The 19,855-nt window shown below is 28.0% G+C and overlaps 1 protein-coding gene across 1 annotated transcript in view; it reads left to right on the plus strand.

Moving 5' to 3' along the window:
- Nucleotides 1-18,434, plus strand: part of Ubc10 (ubiquitin conjugating enzyme 10) — a 39,257-nt gene extending 20,823 nt beyond the window's left edge. The window contains exons 3-4 of the mRNA XM_075363674.1: nt 662-848; nt 13,011-18,434. Of these exons, the coding sequence (XP_075219789.1) occupies nt 662-848; nt 13,011-13,165 (342 nt within the window). The 3' untranslated portion in view covers nt 13,166-18,434. The remainder of the gene's footprint in view (nt 1-661; nt 849-13,010) is intronic.
- Nucleotides 18,435-19,855: the final 1,421 nt, after the last annotated feature.

Consider the following 19,855-nt stretch of genomic DNA (forward strand, 5'->3'; position numbering starts at 1 on the left):
CAAAAATACCCAACTAGTGCCTGACATGTTTGTCAGGTAAAAAACTGATAATTAAATAGTAATTTACAAATTTTGGTAGTAATTTAGAAAAGTAAAACTTGTTTGTTAAGAAAAACTTGTGTTTGTCCTTAAAAACCTTTTGATACATCTTTTGAAAGTAATAAAATAATTGTATTATAAGCGAGTCATGCAGGAGATAGTGTCTGCACTTTAATACTGTAACATATTCCAATAATTAAAGAACAGTCTTTCTTTTTTTTACTTATTATCATTCAACTTATGTTACTTGTATTAGAGTAACACAGATGAATACCACTTTTTTTTGTGAAAGAGGTAGTTCAAGGCCCAGCCAAACTAGTGTTATTTATCATTTGCAGCTCAATACTATCTCCTGGGCACCGGCCTGCAGTTAGGTTCCAGCACATCTTTTCTTGTAGTTCAGGGATGTATTAAGCTGCAAGTACATTTACAACATGATTTGAGGCCTGTAGTTTCCAAATTAACAAAGCTACACTAGATATGTAAACACTTCACAGAATATTGAATACATTGATTGATCGTTAAAAGTTTATTTAAGTAGGTTTATTGTTAATATTTTATAAGTTAAATCTACATATGTTATATTTTTACATTTATATGTTAATAATGAATTTCTTTACAGGACAATCCCCCATTCAACAAAGGTGCCTTCAGAATTGAAATAACATTTCCAGCTGAATATCCATTCAAACCACCGAAAATAAATTTTAAAACTAAAATTTATCATCCTAATATTGATGAAAAAGGACAAGTGTGTTTACCAATAATTAGCGCTGAAAATTGGAAGCCAGCGACAAAAACTGATCAAGGTAATGTTTATTGTGTTGAACTATTTACTAAGTCGTTACTTGAAATTGTTTTGTGCAGACAATGATGTACGCTGATTGAAATTATGTGAAGTGAAAAATTTTCCAACCCTCACACCAACTGCCACATTGATATATCAAGTCTCTGGTGATACTTCTATTCTATGTTAACCTTCAACTGGAAACATCTGTTGGTACCACGTTAACCAAAACAACCGTTTACGAGGCAGGTACTGATATTTTGTTTCCCTTTGGTTGATTTCTTGATTTTTTCCAACTAAGCTAGCTTTTTTCAGTTTTACCCGAATGCAAGAATAATGAATGATATTCAATTGTGAATAATTTTCAGGTATGTTAAATGAAGTGTTTTTACGAATAACTTAATAAAATGATATAAAAAAAACTTAGAATTAGGAAAATATGAAACCAAGAAATTAATCTATAAGAAAATTTCGATGTGTTACAGAAAACACACCTGAACTTGACACAAAACGTGCTTCAAAATTATTTGCTGTATTTCAGTCTTTGAAACAACATTATAACAACATGTGAATTTTAGGCTGTTAAAACGTTAAGTTTATTTACACACTTGTTGCACAGTTTTTTTGAACAGTCAAGATAGTTAGGTACTTCACACAAAACATACTTACAAGCAGTCATTCGCTTTTTCGTGTATGTCTAGTAATGATAGGTTTTCCTTTTATCTAATTTGTCAGATCTAGTATTTTTTACAGTTTGTTTTTCAATACCTGTTTGCCGTAGTGAATTAGAAATTATATTTTTCAGATTACCCGACAAATTTGGATTGGATAGTCATCTTTCCATATGTTATTTGGTCACACTTGTGGCTAATGTTTTCATAAAATCAAATCTCTTCATCTTTGGTGTTTTTGAATAAGAAGCATACAAAGTACTGCTGTTTATTACACAACTCAGTGATATAATGTGTAGAATATGACTAATGGCCATCTTCTAGTGTGACGATTTGGTGAATAATTTGAACACTAGGTCAAGTGAGTCAACGCCTGACTTAGTTGGATTATAATATGAAATCACTTCTGGCTTATCAATCTTTTTGTCAAATTGTTCTGAGTGTTGCATTGATGACAGTAAAATTACTGCTTATGATTTTTTTGGTACAAAAGAAAGCAGACTGAAACCATCATTTGAAAACCATAAATGCTAGAACCAACTACTTTCTTTTTCTCAAGAAGAAATTCCGGTGAAATTTCTTTTTTGTTTTTGTACCAACATATGTTAATTTCTTTTCTTCGATTTGTTTGCTAGTTCAATAAATGTAAACCAGTTATCACAAGTAATATTTCTATTTGTTCTGATAATTGTTTTCGCAAGACAGATAACAGTCTTTGTTGGTGTTTGAAGTTTTTGTTCTTCTTTTGATGCAGTTTTACCGTCTCTTTTTTATCATTTATATATAAGCATTGAGAAAATAAGTGCAGGCATCTCTGAGGAAAGGTAATTTTATGCCATATTTCGCCGGATTTTTGGGCATTTATACTCAGAAGTGGGACTGTCCTCTAAAAGGTATCATCCACTCAAGCATGAGTGCCAATGGAGTAAACACCTTGACAATTTGGAATAAATTTGTGAAATGTTGTTGCGGGTTCTTCGTTTTCTCATTGTATACAAATGGACGATTCATCAAATCTCAGGGCTAGCAGTAAAATTTTGCGTCTTTTGACAGTCATTATAGCCTGAAATATAGGGCGACCAGTCCTATCTGTAGAAAAAAGTGAATACAATGATTCTCTTCTCGATTTGAATATAGGAGTGTAAATAAGAAGACCTATAAGTGCTTCTATTTCTGTAATGTTAATTTCTTTATAATTTGCATTTTTTGAATTTTGTAATTTTTCATGCATATGTTTTAACTTTTTATTGGTGTTATTGACTATTTTTATGAGATAATATGATCTGTAAAAAATAAGCACCATATCTCTTCAGGTGTAGGATTATTTCTGAAATAAATCACTCGACCTTCTGCCCCAGAAATCTTTATTTTTATTACGTTGTTTTCAGGAGTTTTTCCTCTTTATGTAAGTCCAATGGAATTCCACGTATAGCTTTTTTTTTTAAATATTTTTTATTTTCTAAATTTCTTGATTTGATTTCTAAATTTCTATTTTTGATTTGAAAAACTGTCTTTAGCGCCTTCGTTGTCAACAATATTTATTTGAGCATAATTATTCATCTGATTATCACTTTCGGTTTCGTCAACTGAGTAATGTTCATTTTCAGGTGAAAGCTCAGATTCAGATGATCTACAATCCTCTTCTGGAATGTAAGATTTGTCTGAAGATATTTCTTCATACTAAAATCTAACTCGCTATCAACAATATAACTCATAATACGTTTTGTTCTTTCAGACGCAGGATATTTATTATGGTAAGCTGTATTTACACCAAAAAAATACAATATATAAGATAAAATAAAAAACACAAACACATAAATTTAAAGTTACCACATGCTTACTGAAATGCCCATCAGTGAATCGGGTAATATATACACACACAACACAAAACAACTCCCTTAGAGTTAGGCAAAAAGAATGCACCTCAACAGAAACAAGCGATTGGTACTTGGGTAAGATGATGACTGACTAATAGCTTACATCATAATAAATATAAAACAAAAAATTAAAACATAACATCAGATATGAGTAAGCATTACATACTTCAATGAAGGAATACCAAAACACTTGATGCAATAATATAAACAGTATTTGTTTATCATAAATATAGTTAGCACCATCAACTGACAGACAGATATTTCTGGTTGAAGGTTAATAATGCATTTGTCTATTGCCTTATAACAATTATTGTAATGCATTGTATTTTGATAGACTTGCTTTGCACTGTTTAAAAGATCCTTATATATTTTCCTTTAAGGGTTATGATTTTTTAAAACATGATTTTTTATTTCATTTAGCATAGTTTGGTTATTACATAAATAAAGATTGAAGTTTTGTTCTTAATCAGTGCGTCGTGCGTGACAAGGTTATAGTTATAAATAAATATTTATTATGATTATAATAAAAAAAGTTACCCAATCAAAACTGTATTGCTCTTAAAAAGAAACATTATTTCCAGTGCAAAATCACATGAAAAGCAATTATTTTTTGTGGTGCGCGTGTGTATGAGGCATGATTTTAAAGTTAGGTCCATTTTGAAATAACAAAACTGAAAATTATAAACAACTTTATTACTTGCACATAAAAATTACATTTATTTACTACTATTCTTTATAGCTGCCTTCAACTTAACTCATTTTTCATAATGCTTAACTAGCTTCTTCATTCCCTCTTCAAGAAATTCCACTGCCAGCCGACTTAAACTACACAGTAATGCCATTTTTCACCTTGTCATTGTCAGACCTTTGTGATGCAAGCCACTGTTTAAGGTGGATAAAAATAAAATAATCACTGGGAGCCAAGTCAGGGCTATAGGGTGATTGATTAAAAATTTTCTAATGAAATTTTTCCAGTTGTGTCGTATGATTCTCCAGGTGTAGCCGGGCATTGCATTTAAAAACAAAATCTTGCACGATAGCATTCCAAGCTGTTTGTATTATGTATTGGCATTCACAGTAGTTTTGTGATCTCTAAATTTGACAAGCAAGACACCCTTTTTGTTCCAAAAAAACAGTAGCCATAAGATTCTTCACTAAACTTTCTTGTTTGAACTTCTTTGGTATTAGAAATGATTAATGGTACCATTGCATCAATTGCTGCTTTGTCCTCATGTTCCATTAAGAAATACTCTGCTAACAATATGATCAAACAATTCATCACCTTCATTTTTATGTTGCTGGAAAAATTCATGCTCTGGAACAACATATTTTTCTTTGTGTATGCAGGTTAACATCTTTGGCACTCATCTGGCACACATTTTTTAGAGCGCAATTTTTCAATCAAAACTTCATAAAGTACAGATCGTGAAACATCAAAGACAGTTACACAGTAAAGTGCTGGTTTCAAAAATTTTTTCATCAACTTTTGCAATCAAATCATCCATTATCACTGACGGCCAGCCACTATGTTCTTCACCATGAATGTTTGTTCACCCTTCTTGGAAAGATCAACATCACTGTTTTACTTTAGTGTCACTCGTAATATTCATTTCGTAAAGTTCACAAATTAGCCTGTGAATTTCAGCCACAGAATTGTTTTTCCATTAAAAATCAGATTACTCATCGTACTTCACACTCAGCAGATCATAAATTGTAGCACTCATAAACAGATAAATGTAAACAACTAACTTACAAAGTTACTAAATTATTGTTGCTAACAGCTGTCTATTGATTGAAATAAATGAGCTATACAAGCACCATCAGTTTGCATCATGTATATACAGCCAAATTCAAAACCAATTTTACTTTAAAAACATGACATGTTAAATATATATGTGTTATTTTTTTCTCCCACTTACCTTTTAAAATTAATAATGCTAGTAACAATGAATTAAAATTTATTTACTAAATCTTAATTTATTAAGCGGTTCAGAAAATCTATACTATAATGGGTGGCACTCTCTGTTAAATTTATGCTGATCATAAAGATTTTTGTTAAGTCCTGCTACAAAATTCCTATGTAAAAGTTAAATATTATTGATTGCTTAGCATTTGTTTATATTAAAAACTTAAGTTAGATATTAATGTGTTTTTCCCATGATTTCATTACTCTAGAAAAAAACTGTATTTATATTATCACCGATTATTTTTATGTACTAAAATATTTCTAAGTAGTTTTGCATACAGTAAATCTTGCACATTCTGTCCTGAGTTCACAAATTATACTCTATATGAAATCGAATTAAGTAAAATTAGAGTATAAAATGGAATTATTAATCATAATTGATTGTGGAAAATTTATCAAGTACAAAACGTATTCTTAGCTGTGCTGCTAAGATATTGTTAGTAGCTCGTGATACTGAGCATTGTTTCCAGGGATGAAGTACATCAATTACTGATGAAAGTTGAGTAGGTATTTTTACTCTGTGTTTTCTAGACTGAGGTGGGCTTCAAAATTTGATCAACTTAATTTTTAAGCTACTACCTTTTAAATTATTAAGCTTAGAGAGCTGCACTGGCTGCAATTTGAAAGAAAATACTTAATGGCAAATCATTACATTGTGTTGTTCTGCCTAATAGAAAGGAAACTTACTCTAAAATTTCATAAAGGTTGAAAATTACATTTGTCCTTAACACATCACAGACAAAAATGCTGAAAGGTTAAACAGGACCTCACTCCACTCGCTTCACCCATATTTGATTGTTGGGAACAGTAGTATTGCTGAAAACAACTCTCATTTGTATAATGTGTAAAGTAACATCTTAATTGTTCTGTATAACACTGTAACAAAAGAAGTGTTGTAACTTATAAATTGTTAATCATATTATCATATTAGATACATGTGAGAATTTTTTCAGTCAGATTAAATAATTTTATACCAGATTTTGGCTTCACTATGTTTTTTTTTTAATTGAAATGGAATTATTATGTTGGATTTTAATGTAATTATTAATTAGTTAATTTATTGTTATTATTATTAATGTATTGTGACACTTTTAATGAACCACACTCAGCCAGTTATTTTATAGATCCCAGAATTGAAGTAGCAATGGATGTTTATTTTAAAGAGTATAATTAAATTCGTTTCGTAAAGTTTTTAATTGAGCAGTTGCTACGCATTTTGAATATGGCAAAGGAAAAGAATGTTGTAGAAGAATCCTGCATCTATCACAAAACTTATCCAAATCGTAGACAGCTTTCCACTAATATGTTTAAGTCTGCATTTTTTTTAAAGACTTCTACATGTGATCCATTGTCAAATAAAAGCGGTAGACTGAAGTTTTATCATCACATCTGTATCAGAGGAAAGAATTTTAGCAAAAATAGAATAGGAATATCAAACACAATCATTGATGTTCAGGAAGGCATCCTCAGTCACATGATTATAAGGAATATTCTTTGTTTGCAATTGCTGCACTCATATCATGTTTAATCTGTGTTCAAACATTTCTGGGGGCTAATTTGTAAGACAAAGCTGTCTTTTTGTCATTGACTATTAATCAGATGCTTGTAACATGTTTTTAACTGCTATTTTATTTGTAGATAGGTTATCATTTATGTGCAATGGAATAAACAATTTCCATAAAATCCACTACCAGAAAGACAAAAATTCATATCTTATTTTAGTGTCTAGACATTATTATTGGTTTCTATCGGCTGTAATTTTAGGCACAAATCGATTGTTCCTTACTATTTGCCTAATAGATTGATGGGAGAAAATACTTGAATTTCTTTGCTAACATGCTAAGCGACCTAATTGAAAATAACCTTGTAGCGTGTGTACTAATGTGATTCAAGCACTGCAGTACTTGTTCATTTCTTTATCAATGTCAGATAGTTCCTGAATATTCTTATTCCCAAACAGTAGTTAGTTGCCTGGACTTGCTTCTCACCAAATTTAAATCCATTGGAATTTTATTATAAAAAGGGCATTTGAAGAACATGGTATGTGCCTTACTGCTGGAATTAACACTCCAGAGAAATTTTATTACCAAACTTATTACTGTTTGCAAATTCAAGAATTGCCTGTAATATCTTAACATATTCAAACTTCAGTAGTTCACATAGATTTGATTATTTCATGCTGTTATTAAGGCAGTTCATTTACATTGATATAATTTTAAAAAAATTAAAAAAGGTTTGTTCTCTGGTGTTTAAACTGCTTTTATATTTAAAAAAGATATTACTACAGTAATATCTTAAAATGGACATTAAAATGGTTAAAGGTTTTAAATTTTATTTCAGTTTTTTACTCCAAAAAATTACCTGTGTTTAACGGAAAAAGATGTCATTTAGCTAGATAAAATGCTTAGAATGTTACAGAATAATTGGTATTTTGCAGTAAACAATGATTATTTAATAAACAAAACTTTATTGGTATTGGAGGAAATGAAATCTCGTAAAATCTTCAGCCAAATTATTTTTCAATTTTTGAATCTGGATATTGATTCCCTCTTTAACAATCATTTAATTATAAACTACCATTAATTGAATTCATAGCTTAACAAATTACGTTCAAATGAAGTGTCATAAGGTTTTCACTAATAAAACAGAATTTCAGTAAAGTTATAGGTTCTGAGATATTGAGGTCACCGTTTGAAATCATAAATCTTCCGTATTTATTTATTTCATCGAGTTTTATTATTCAAATATATCAGATTTTATTGAAATACTTCTCATTCTTGAGGTAACTTATGAATGTCTGTTTACATATCAAAGGCAGATGGAAAATAGAAAATTAATAGTTTTTGAACCTGTATTATTTTTCTTTTACAAAAAACATTACTGAAATGTTGGACAACTTTCTTCCTTTTTTTTTTTTTATTAAACACTTTTACGTACAGTTAAGGTAAAATTTTATCATATTTATTAGTATTGAACTTTATTACTAATTAGTAATACTAATTTTTTCATACATGCTATTTTTCTGTATTAATTATAATCACTGACTATAAGCATATAATTTGTTAGAAATTTTAAATTCAGTGAAGCACACGTATTCATTGTTAATAAAATTATTGTTAAAAATAATTTGCATAGTGTAATAATATTAATGTACTATAGATTTTAATATTAATTAATATTAAAATTAATACCCAATATTAATGTTAATTTTGAAAACAACCTTTTATGTGGTGAAATATTCAATTATTTCCATCAAATCAGTTCACAGGAAGATGTAATTCTTTAAAGATGTGATTTTTTTCATGGAAGATGTTTATATTTATATATTGGCAATTATTGCCCGAAGTAAAAATCTATAACAAAAACTATATTAGAAAGAAATGGTTTATTTATGCTTTGTGAGAAAGTTTCATGAAAACGTTTTTTTGTAATGGTAACTCGTAGTGAAAATATTATAATTTTGTAGATCAAATAATCTTATGGTCGAATGATTATTCAATGAACGATTTCAGCATCTGACTATAAACCTTAATATTATCATAATTAAAACATCCTTTACATAGTATGCACACATAATTACATTATATATAATTATTTGTTTATTAATAAAAGCAATGCGGTGCTAAGCAATAAATAATACGTTTTGTGATTAGAATTATGTTACTAAATAGAGAATGCTGGTTTACTATAGTACTACTTTCAAATAGACAAAAATTAATTGTTTTACCTGTTTTATCAGATGTTTTATTATTGATGAGTTTTCATATTTACAATAGAACATGTATAACCACATTGAATGTCTATCAAAAGAAAACTACATAACTTTACTGCATTACTTATAAAAATGGATTTTAATGCATTTTATAGACTAATAATAATAATAATAAAATGCCTTTATTGAATGATAGAATACAAAAAAAAAATTGTACAAAGAAAATTGAACTGGCCAAATCCATGGACAATGTCTGTCTGAGGAGGTTGAATTTGTATAAAGCATTATAAGCTAGCAATCAAATTATGCAATAGCATTACTCTCCAAAATTGTTTCAAACACAAATAAACATGAACAAAGTCTTAAAATTAAAAAAAAACTATCATATTACAAATTATAATGTAATAATCAAATTATAATTTATGGTGTAAATGAATTGAATAAATATATTAATAAATATGAAGCAATTATCAACTATAGATACAAATGAAATAACTGTTATGGCAATGGAAACCTAATTGTATGGAAAAAAAATTTCAAACTTTTTAGTAAACCAATAAGGTAAAAAAAAGGAAGAAAAAAGTCCCTACTGAGACATTAAAAAAAATTAATAAATAACATGTGGTCAGTTATGATTATTTAACTAAGTTTTACATATTCAATATATATGAGGGCTATTCGGAAAGTAACTTCTGATTCATTATTAAAAAAAAACATCAGTTGATAAAAAAACAACTTTATTATATACATCTTATAGTTACATCTTTTAGCTACTTTTCTATATAATTGCTGTCCTAATTAAGACGCTTGTCATTTCTGTAAACAAGTTTTTGAATATCCTCATCATAAAACTCTGCCGCCTCTGTATTAAGCCAGGTAGTAATACCGTTTTTCAACTCCTCATCATTTTCAAAATGCTGTGTCGCTAACCATTCTTCATTTTCGGGAATATGTGATAATCACTGGGAGCCAAGTCAAAGTTGTATGGAGGACAGTTAAACATTTCCCATTTGAAACTGTTGTTTTGGTGTTGAGTCCGTATTGTGGTATGCAGATGAACATTGTCATGAAGGGTCAACCACTTCTCTCATTTTAGTGAATGTTTGATGTGTGTTTTGGGAGTACCTTTCCAAAACTTACCTTTAATACAGTAAAATTTATCTTGAGACAGACTGTACCAGTTGACACCTGCAACAGTGCTGAGTTTAATTTTTCTGTCTGCTGATAATTTTGGTGGTGAACAACTGCAAAGAAGCATAATTTACTTCTCCCACTTGGTAATAAATTGATTTTTGTGCCACATTGAGGGATTTTCTGCTGAAAAAGCCTGGCAACATTGCAAGTGTTTAGGTTTTTTGTTAGTCATTAGAACATATTGGCCAGTTTCAGTTCATATGTGGCATAAGTAGGTAGTAGTGCAGCTATTTTACAAAAGTATTTTTGTATTAGTTTTATCATCATGGATAGCTTTTTCATTTGAAAAAGAGTAGCTGAATCAATTTCTGGGACTGTGGTAGCAATCGTGGCAGTGCTTGTTCAAGTAATGTGAGTGGAAATTATGATTCCCTTCAGGATTTTCAAAAACGAGCAGTGCTTCGTAAATGCAATGAAGTGCTTGCAATAGGGTTTTAGGCAACGTGGAGATGAACATAGACACCCGAGTGTCTTATATATGGAATTGTTTTGTCAAATAAGTCAATAGTGTTGAATAAATTTAAAAAGTTATCATTCTCAAATAGCTTCAAAACCAAGAGAATATTTTGAACATTTTTTTGAAGTCACAAAATTAAACTTCAGATTCATTAATAAAACGCATTTCCCTTTTTGAAAAAGCATTGGGTGCTTCATGTACAGTATCCGAGTCCAATAGCCCAACAGAAAAACCTCATAATATAGGTGAGGAACTAATATTACTAGCCACAAAAAAAAAGTGAAAATAATGTTTGGTAATGCTGTGGAAAAAGAAATATCCAAAATTATGTTATTCAATCACACCATCAGCCACAGAATAAAATAAATTAATGTCTCAAAATATTGAAATTAATGAGAATAGTAAATTGGTGGGGGATATTGTGTTTGCTCTACAGTTGGACAAAAGTACTGATGCAATTAATAAGTTTTATTGGATTCAGATATTACTGAACAAATTTTATTTTGCCAAAAATTTAAAACCACTACTACAGGCAACAGTATTTGTGACTGTTAATAATCACTTTGTTGAACAATATATTTCCTAGGAAAATTATATCTCTCTTTGTACTGACAGAGCAGCTGCATTAACAGGAAAAATCAACAGTTTTGTAAGTTTCATTAGGGAAATGAACCTGACTATAATGACAACTTATTTTTTTTGCATACAGAGACATTAATTATGAAAAATGTTGGGGATTCTTTAAAGTGACTATTCAAATGATCAGTTATTTGCAAACAAGATCAAATTAAGTTAAGACTGTTTAAAACGTTTTTTGACTGTATGGGAGCTGAGCATACCAATTTATTACTGCATTTGGAGATGCGTTGGGTTTCTAGGAGTAAAGCATTAATGCAAGTGGTTGTTGAGCTTCCTTCCTTCCTTCCTTGAGTCAACCTTCTTATTTTTTTGAAGACAAAGGCAGAGTTTCTATGTAGTATGAATAATCCCATTATTGTAATTACGTAGAGTAAATTATACTTTTCTTGAAGAATAAATTATACAAATGAATTTAATATTTGTATTACTGCTTCCTTCAATTAAGATACATAAGAGTTTAAGATCATAATCCTCTTTGTAGATTTTGCATAAGAAAATAGGGGGAGAATTTTCAAGAAGCTTATATCAATCTCCAGTTTCAAAAATTTATATTTTACTCTGTAAATTTGTCTCCAAATTAATTTTTTATTTATATGAAGTAAAATTTACCTTATTTTTTGGTTTGTCTTGCAACTTCATTCAATTATTATAGCTACAGTTTTCAAAGTGGGACACCCATCAGGTTAAAAAAATTTGTTCACTAATTTTGAGTTCTCATAAATTCTAAAAATACCTTAAAGTAAATAAATTAAAAATTACTTTACTGATTTTACTCACATACATCATGATCACAACCTTGCATTTATACAATCCAAACCTCAAGTTGTTAACATCCCATCATGTTCTGTCCTCACCTTATGATTATTATGTAGCGATGGTTGTATCACATGTTATTTCATAGAAAGAAAATTTTGTTATTTTTAAGAATTGGTCTGCTGAACTTCAGGAAATGTATAAATTAAAATTTTTCTACTAATATTTTAGAAAATTTGTAATTTTTAAATCTTCAAAGATCAGCAAGGCCTACTTCTAAATGACAAAATTTCCTTTCAACAGAATAATTTATTCAATACAACATTCATGAGAGAGGGTCAGGAGATTAAATATAAGTAAATTTTCAAATATTTAATCTATCAACTTCCCAAAATACAATGTATATTGTATAAAAGCAGTCATTATCATGATATATTCTTCACGTATTTTTATAATTTTCAATGAACTTGACATTATAAAAATCACAGTTGTAAGTAATTATGGGGTATAACCTTGAAAAGGGTAGTTGCTGATTTATTCATGATTATGATTACAGGGTAACACTCAGTTATAGCAACTTTAATTTTCTTTTTTTTTTTGAATGAAGTAAATTTCATAGGATATGAAAAATGGCAAGTCGACCAGGATTAGAACCCAGAAACTTTCTGGTTGAAAGGCAGTGATGCTATCACTTTACCAGTTGAGGTCACCGTGATGTATTAATCAAAGTTATGTGATAGATCTAAAAAATAAGAAAAATTTATTTTAGTTTATTATACTGAAGGAGAACCATAGTTTGCATATTATATTTTAAGAACTTATTAATAAAAATATTTAATACTTGTATGTTTATTTATTTCATTTCTAATATGAGACTATTTGTTAAATTTTGTGGTTTAATTTTTTATTCTTCAGTAATTCAAGCTTTAGTGGCTCTAGTCAATGATCCAGAACCAGAACATCCATTGCGTGCTGAACTGGCCGAAGAATTTTCAAAAGATCGAAAAAAATTCATGAAAAATGCAGAAGAATTTACAAAGAAACACAGTGAAAAGAGACCATCTGATTAAAAAGCTGATGTAATTGATTGATTATGAGGTTGCAGGGACTCACGTTATCACATGATGATTATGATCACCTGATTAGTTAAAACACATATGTATATTTAATTTTTTTAATTGATTGTTTTTTTGTTTTATATTGCAAGTAAATTTTTACCCAGTACTAGATAAATTTATAGTTTGAAAAGAAGAGAAGTACTGTAATTTGTGATTTGTGATTTTATTGTGTAAACAAAATCATTGGACATAGGTATTAAATTATTAAATAAGTCTATTGTTGGACATAAAAAATTACTGAAATATTGGGATAAATATTTTTTTATATTGCTGGGATATCGATTTGTTTTAAGTTGTATGGGTGAATATTATGTAACTATATAAGCTAAGCACCATCTAAAAATTAAAAACATTCTATTGTAAAAGTAATAGGTATATTTTTAAAAGTAAAAAAAAAATTAAATATATATATATTTAAATTTAACTTTATGTTTAAAGATATTACTGTATAATAAGGAATTATATTTTTATTGTTTTTAATGAAGTATATTATGTTTCAGTAAAATATTAATTGATTTAGTTGTGTCAATTGATATTATTCGGCAGGTTTTGTTTTTAGTTTTTACTGTTTATTTTTACACCTGTGCTAATGTGAATGACTCATTTTATGTGAATTCAGTATGAACTTTTAATATAAAAATACTAGAAATTTTACATAGAGTGGTTAATTTTTGCTTCTAAAAAATATAATAGCTGTTTTAAAAATAAAAGAAGGTTATAGCTGATTTTTAAAAGGCATTTATTTTACTGAATTAATACTTTTTGTTTAAATTTAAAAAAATCTTATCTACTTGTATGTTAGTAAAGAAAATTGACTGATAGAATTATATTTTTTCAGAATATGCATTAGGCTTGATACCCTTTTAATAAGAGAGTATTATTAAGAGCGAATAACTAATTTTATTCTGGGTAAAAGCCAAGATTATTTTGTATATTTAGTATTGTAAAGATTAAAGGGTAATTAATAGATTATACTTAATAAATTGATTGATAACTTGTTACCGATTAATTATATAATAATCTGTAATTATTAAAAATTGCATATAAAAATACCTAATAATTCAAAGTTTAAAAACGGTCTTTTTTTGATTGTTTACATTTATTTTATCGAGTTCTTATTTGAATTTTGTGAGGATCGATTAAGAAATTTTGACAGAAATGAGTAAACTTTGTGTGTTATATTTAGAAAAGAAGTCAAGTTTTCTTAAATTAAAAAAATATATATGTATTTATCATGATCGTTAATTAATCGTGAATTTAATAATATTTTCTTGCGATAAATGGACAGTCTATTTATTTCTGATTATCCACCGGCGAAAAAATACATATTGAACACTAGTGAAGAAAATACATTTTCTGATTTATTGATCAGAATAATACAGGTGGGCCACGAAAAAGTAGTCCCGCTATCAGTCTCAGCAGACAACTGACAGTCAGAGCATTGAAGGGTGATGAGGGAGGGACGACCATGTGACTCATGGAAGGGGAGTTCATACATAGGAATGTATGTCCGTCCCCTTCCTTTGTTCCAGTTTTCGTTGCGAGTGTTCTGTGGACGAACTGATGAGTTAATGTTCTGTTCAATTTTTCATATTCTGGCGGGATACTTTTTTGTAGCCCACCCTGATGTTAATTTTTATTCAGAACAAAAATAACAATTAATAAAACAAAATAAAATGAACAATTAAAAACTGTTAAAAATGTAAAATAAATCGATTTGTATAATGCTTGATCTGTCTGAAATTGATTTAAGTTAAAATATCAACAATATACTTAAAATTTTGCAAACTGCTGTGTTCAAACCATCTTTGAACCTCAATTTGATTGAACTTATGTGAAAATATTTATAGGTATTTATTACTAAATTAAGTTTGAATAATGTTCATCTATTTCTCTTCAAAGCATGTAGAAATATTATGTGTATTCATCTTTAATTTTAACAATATATTAAAATAAAAACTGCATAAGCTGCTAAAAAAATTACAGATATTTTGTACATGAGCAGGAATTACACACAGCCAGTTTACAAAATAATTTTGTTTTTTTATCTACAAAAAAAATTGAGTTAACTGATTTAATGTAAGAAAAAATAAATTTGTTAACAGCTTAATCGATTTCAGTTTACAATTAATCAAATCGAGTGAAATTAGTCAAGTAATTACAATTATATAATTGATCTGTAGTCTTATGTTCAACCCAGAATTCAATAGAGTTCAACCTTACAGGGTTAATAAACCAGTTATGAGGGCTCAATTTTAAATCGTGTAAACATTTTCAAATTAAAATCCTGATGTTAAATAAGACTAACAAACTTTAGTACTAACCAGTTATTGTAAAGTAGGAAGAGGTATAAAATTATATATATATATATATAAAATTATTCCAGAATCCAGTCTAGTTTTGATTTTATTAATGTGTGTGTGTGTGTGTGTGTGTGTGTGTGTGTGTGTGTGTGCATGCATACATACACATATATATATATATATATATATACACACATCTAAAAAGAAACATGAATAATAAAACATATAAAGAAAATGTCTTGAAAGACAATCAGATTAGGTGGAAAGTAATAAGTTAATGATATGTGATAACTTAGGTGTTGAACTGTGATGAATGTATTACGATTATCAAAGTGTAGTTCACACTAGTAAAATTGCCCTGTATTGACAACTGTATTCAAACTGCCTACTATAATAAAAAGTACTCTAAATCATGTTACCATACAGAATCACATTTCAGTTATATTTCTTACCTTTTTTCTGTTAAATGCTCTTTCAATTTTACTGTGTGAAATATTAATATGTTTGAAATTCATGGAGGATTTTTTTTATTTAGAGTAAAAAGTTTTTATGATTGTTATGTAAGTTTTTTTTGTAAAATTTCAGTTTTTAATAATTGGCTGATGTGTAATGATGAATACTGTACATTTAAATAGGATTTTGTTTCTGAATTTGATACAATTTGTTTATCTGTTCTATAAGATAAAGAAAAAAAATTTTATTGTACAAAAGAAAATTTGTACCTTAAACTAATTCATTTTTATTTTAAAGGAAATGTATTGGAGCATGCTATGTTTACTTCTGTTTTTAAATACTTTGTTCTGTTTTTAACTCCATTCACATATTACAACATCCTAAGTAGTCACTGCTACAGTCACAACAGAAATTATATATACTTAAGTTTGAAGCTTTTTAAAATATAAACTATCCAGATGATTTCATAATGAGTCACACCATATTTTAGACAATGTTGTGTTCTGCGTTTAATTGTATTAAATGGTAAATTTTACTACTTTTTAGAAGTGTGTTATTGGTGAGAATGAAAGATTACACTTTTTTCTGACCCTTCTGTCACGAAGCTTGATTTTGATCAGTTGCAATTAATTAACTACTGTACTGATCACAGTTAAAATTTTACAATGATCCACTCTGTTAACTGATCATCTCTTACATTTCAGATCCATATCTTCAATTGTTTAAGAGCTGTTATTCAATTTGTTAAGCAATCTTTACAAATTAGAAATCCTACGCGATGTTCCTGTTTGACTTAGAAATGTGGTTCAAAGCTCTTTGTCTTCATTATTATTTTTAATTTATAGATATGATATTTTATAAAATCATCACCTAGATTTGTTTTTTTAGAAATTTTTAGGTATGGAAAAATTAATTGTTTTAAGTGAACCGCCAAAAGAGGGAAGAATGTTTCTGAGGTCAGTTCTTTCCTTAACCTGCTTACTTATGGATACAATGTCGCTATATTTATTTTATTACAAGTTTCAGGTAGTGATATCGGCTCGGATTTCTCAATTTATTTTCCTTTCTTGCGGTGATTCATTTATTTGTAAATCATACTATTCCCATACTATTAATTAAAGGGCTACTTTTTTCCAAAAAATTTTCCATCACCTTTCCATTTGAGGGCATTGAACCTCTGACTGCATCTTTCAAAAATATTTGTTTTTCCCTCTATTTAATTACTAATTATTTCCTTTTTTATGGTTTTTTTAAAAATATTTTCCTTTTTTTATTTTTTGATAATTGTTTTTAAATAAAATTTTAATTTTATTTCTACAAAAGAGGCTTGTTATATTTCAGACAGATCACAGATTTATTCTAATAATGCAGTTGTTTTTAATTATATTTTCCTAGAATAGTAACATTCCTTGAAGTGATAGGATGTGCTATCTTATGTCAAAATTTCATTGTAATTGGTGCAGTAGTGTTTAATGGCAAGCGATCAAGGTCAACCTACATGACAGAAGACTTAGAAAATGGTATTTTTTTGTTCTTACCACAATAACATACTTTTAAAAAGTAGTAAAAAAAATTACTATTTATCACGGAACAAAATTATCAGCTTTAATAAGATTTTACCATTTATTTAACATAATTATCTGAAAGTTGCTGTGATTTGTTTTAGTATCACCTGGATAGTTTTCATTTTATAAAGCTTCAAACTTGTGCACTTATAATTTGTATGACAACAGTAGTAAACTAACTGATAATATATTCTTCTCTGTGATCGTTCATCTTGAAGTTAGATTAACAATATTATTTATTTATTTACTTAATATACATATATTTGAATGTACAATATTATTTTAAAATGCTGATAACTGATAATATATTCTTCTCTGTGATCGTTCATCTTGAAGTTAGATTAACAATATTATTTATTTATTTACTTAATATACATATATTTGAATGTACAATATTATTTTAAAATGCTGATAACTGATAATATATTCTTCTCTGTGATCGTTCATCTTGAAGTTAGATTAACAATATTATTTATTTATTTACTTAATATACATATATTTGAATGTACAATATTATTTTAAAATGCTGATTAAAATGCAAATTAAAATTCTTTTTAAATAAATAAATTGTATTTATCCACATGATTGTAAGTCTGCATTGTGATTATGAACGAAAAAATTTAATTAAGAATGTTTGCATTTATTTGCTTGTTTATTCACTTGCATACTAAACCGCTGTTATTACTTATTGTTTTATTTTCATTAAACTGGTAATAATTTAAGTTTTACTTACACATTTGTATATATTTTACTTTGTAGGTGCTATTTGTATTTAATGATTGCATATATTTTCTTATTGTTCATAAATTCATACTATTGACCGGTAAATATTTAATAATAACATTATGTTTGATATCAGTTGTTTGTGTAAATAAAAAATTAAAGATTATTTTTTGTGTTCATGATTTTTTTTTTAAATTGTATTAACTTTTACCAGATTAGTAGCAGAAAAATTGGAAATATCATGTTGTGTCATTGTTTATTACTTTTCAATAACTTTTTGGTGATTTTAGATTTATTTACTATTACTGCATCATCACAGAATTTACCCAGTTAATACTCTGTTCAGTTTTTTGTCAGTCGATCATCGTTACAGTGTAGCAATATGATAATTACATTTTTTGTTTGTTTTTTTTTAAGGTGAGGGTTGAATGTGTATTGAATTTTGGAGAGAATTTCAGATATACTGTTACGATGTTCTTGATTATTCGATCCTCATATATCCTATCACTCCCTCATCTTTATAAATATACAGCTATATTACAACTTAATTTTACATTACAGTTAACGCTTACCTCAGATCAATAAATTTGCTATCGTGATGTAAGTATACTCACTGATATAACAATATCTAACTGTAGAAAAGTACAATTAATATTATTGTCGATGTATGTTATTCTATAACATGAAACAAACAACCAGCTGATTACAGTTTCATTCCATCCTTAGTTATATTCTCATTGTTTTAATTTTAATGTATCCAGCAATTTGTGGAACTCCAATATGCTATGTACTTTTGGACAGTATGCTGTTAATTTACAATTTGATTCTTCATATTCTTTATCAATAAATTAATTTTATAGTTTTTTTATCCATATTTACTTTAAATGTTGCAAATTTCTGTTGATTTTATGTACTGCAATTTATTTTGCATAAACCATTGAAAACTCTTGTGTATAAACTGTTTATTCATATTTAGCATTATAGTAATCTGCGAAATGACTAGCACTAGATAGGGAATCTTGGAGAGCTGCATCAAACCAGTCAAATGACTGAAGATAAAAAAAAATTAGTAATCTGCAGTTTTTCATGTACTTTGGTAGATTTAAACATAGCAATTGATACTTATTCATCTTGTGTAATGTTATATCTTAAATTCATTTGGGTTAAGACAGTGATTATTAAACATTGTTTTAGAAAGGATAATAAATTGTATAATCCCCTATGGGAAAACAAATCTGTATATTACCTAATAATAATGAAATCTAAAACTCATGTTTTTTGTAGTTGGGGGAAATTGGCACTTTAAAAGTAGTATGATTAAAAAAAGTTACGATTTATGGAAGAAATTGGCTTTTATGCTGCACTAAATCTTGTTTGGTTTTATTTTATTCTTGAAAGTTCCAAGTTATTTAAAGAAACGTTGTAGGAATTACAGCAAATTATATTTAAAACAAATCCTGTTTTTGTGTTAATACAATTTCAGTGTTCTATAATTTAATAGATTATATACAAAGTTTAATGTTATAATTGCATCTAGGAACAGAGCTTTATTTATTATTTAAGAATTTATTAACATTTTTTGATGGTCAATTTCCATG

This window comes from Lycorma delicatula, chromosome 4 (assembly GCF_047948215.1).
Source record: "Lycorma delicatula isolate Av1 chromosome 4, ASM4794821v1, whole genome shotgun sequence".
Taxonomy (NCBI): domain Eukaryota; kingdom Metazoa; phylum Arthropoda; class Insecta; order Hemiptera; family Fulgoridae; genus Lycorma; species Lycorma delicatula.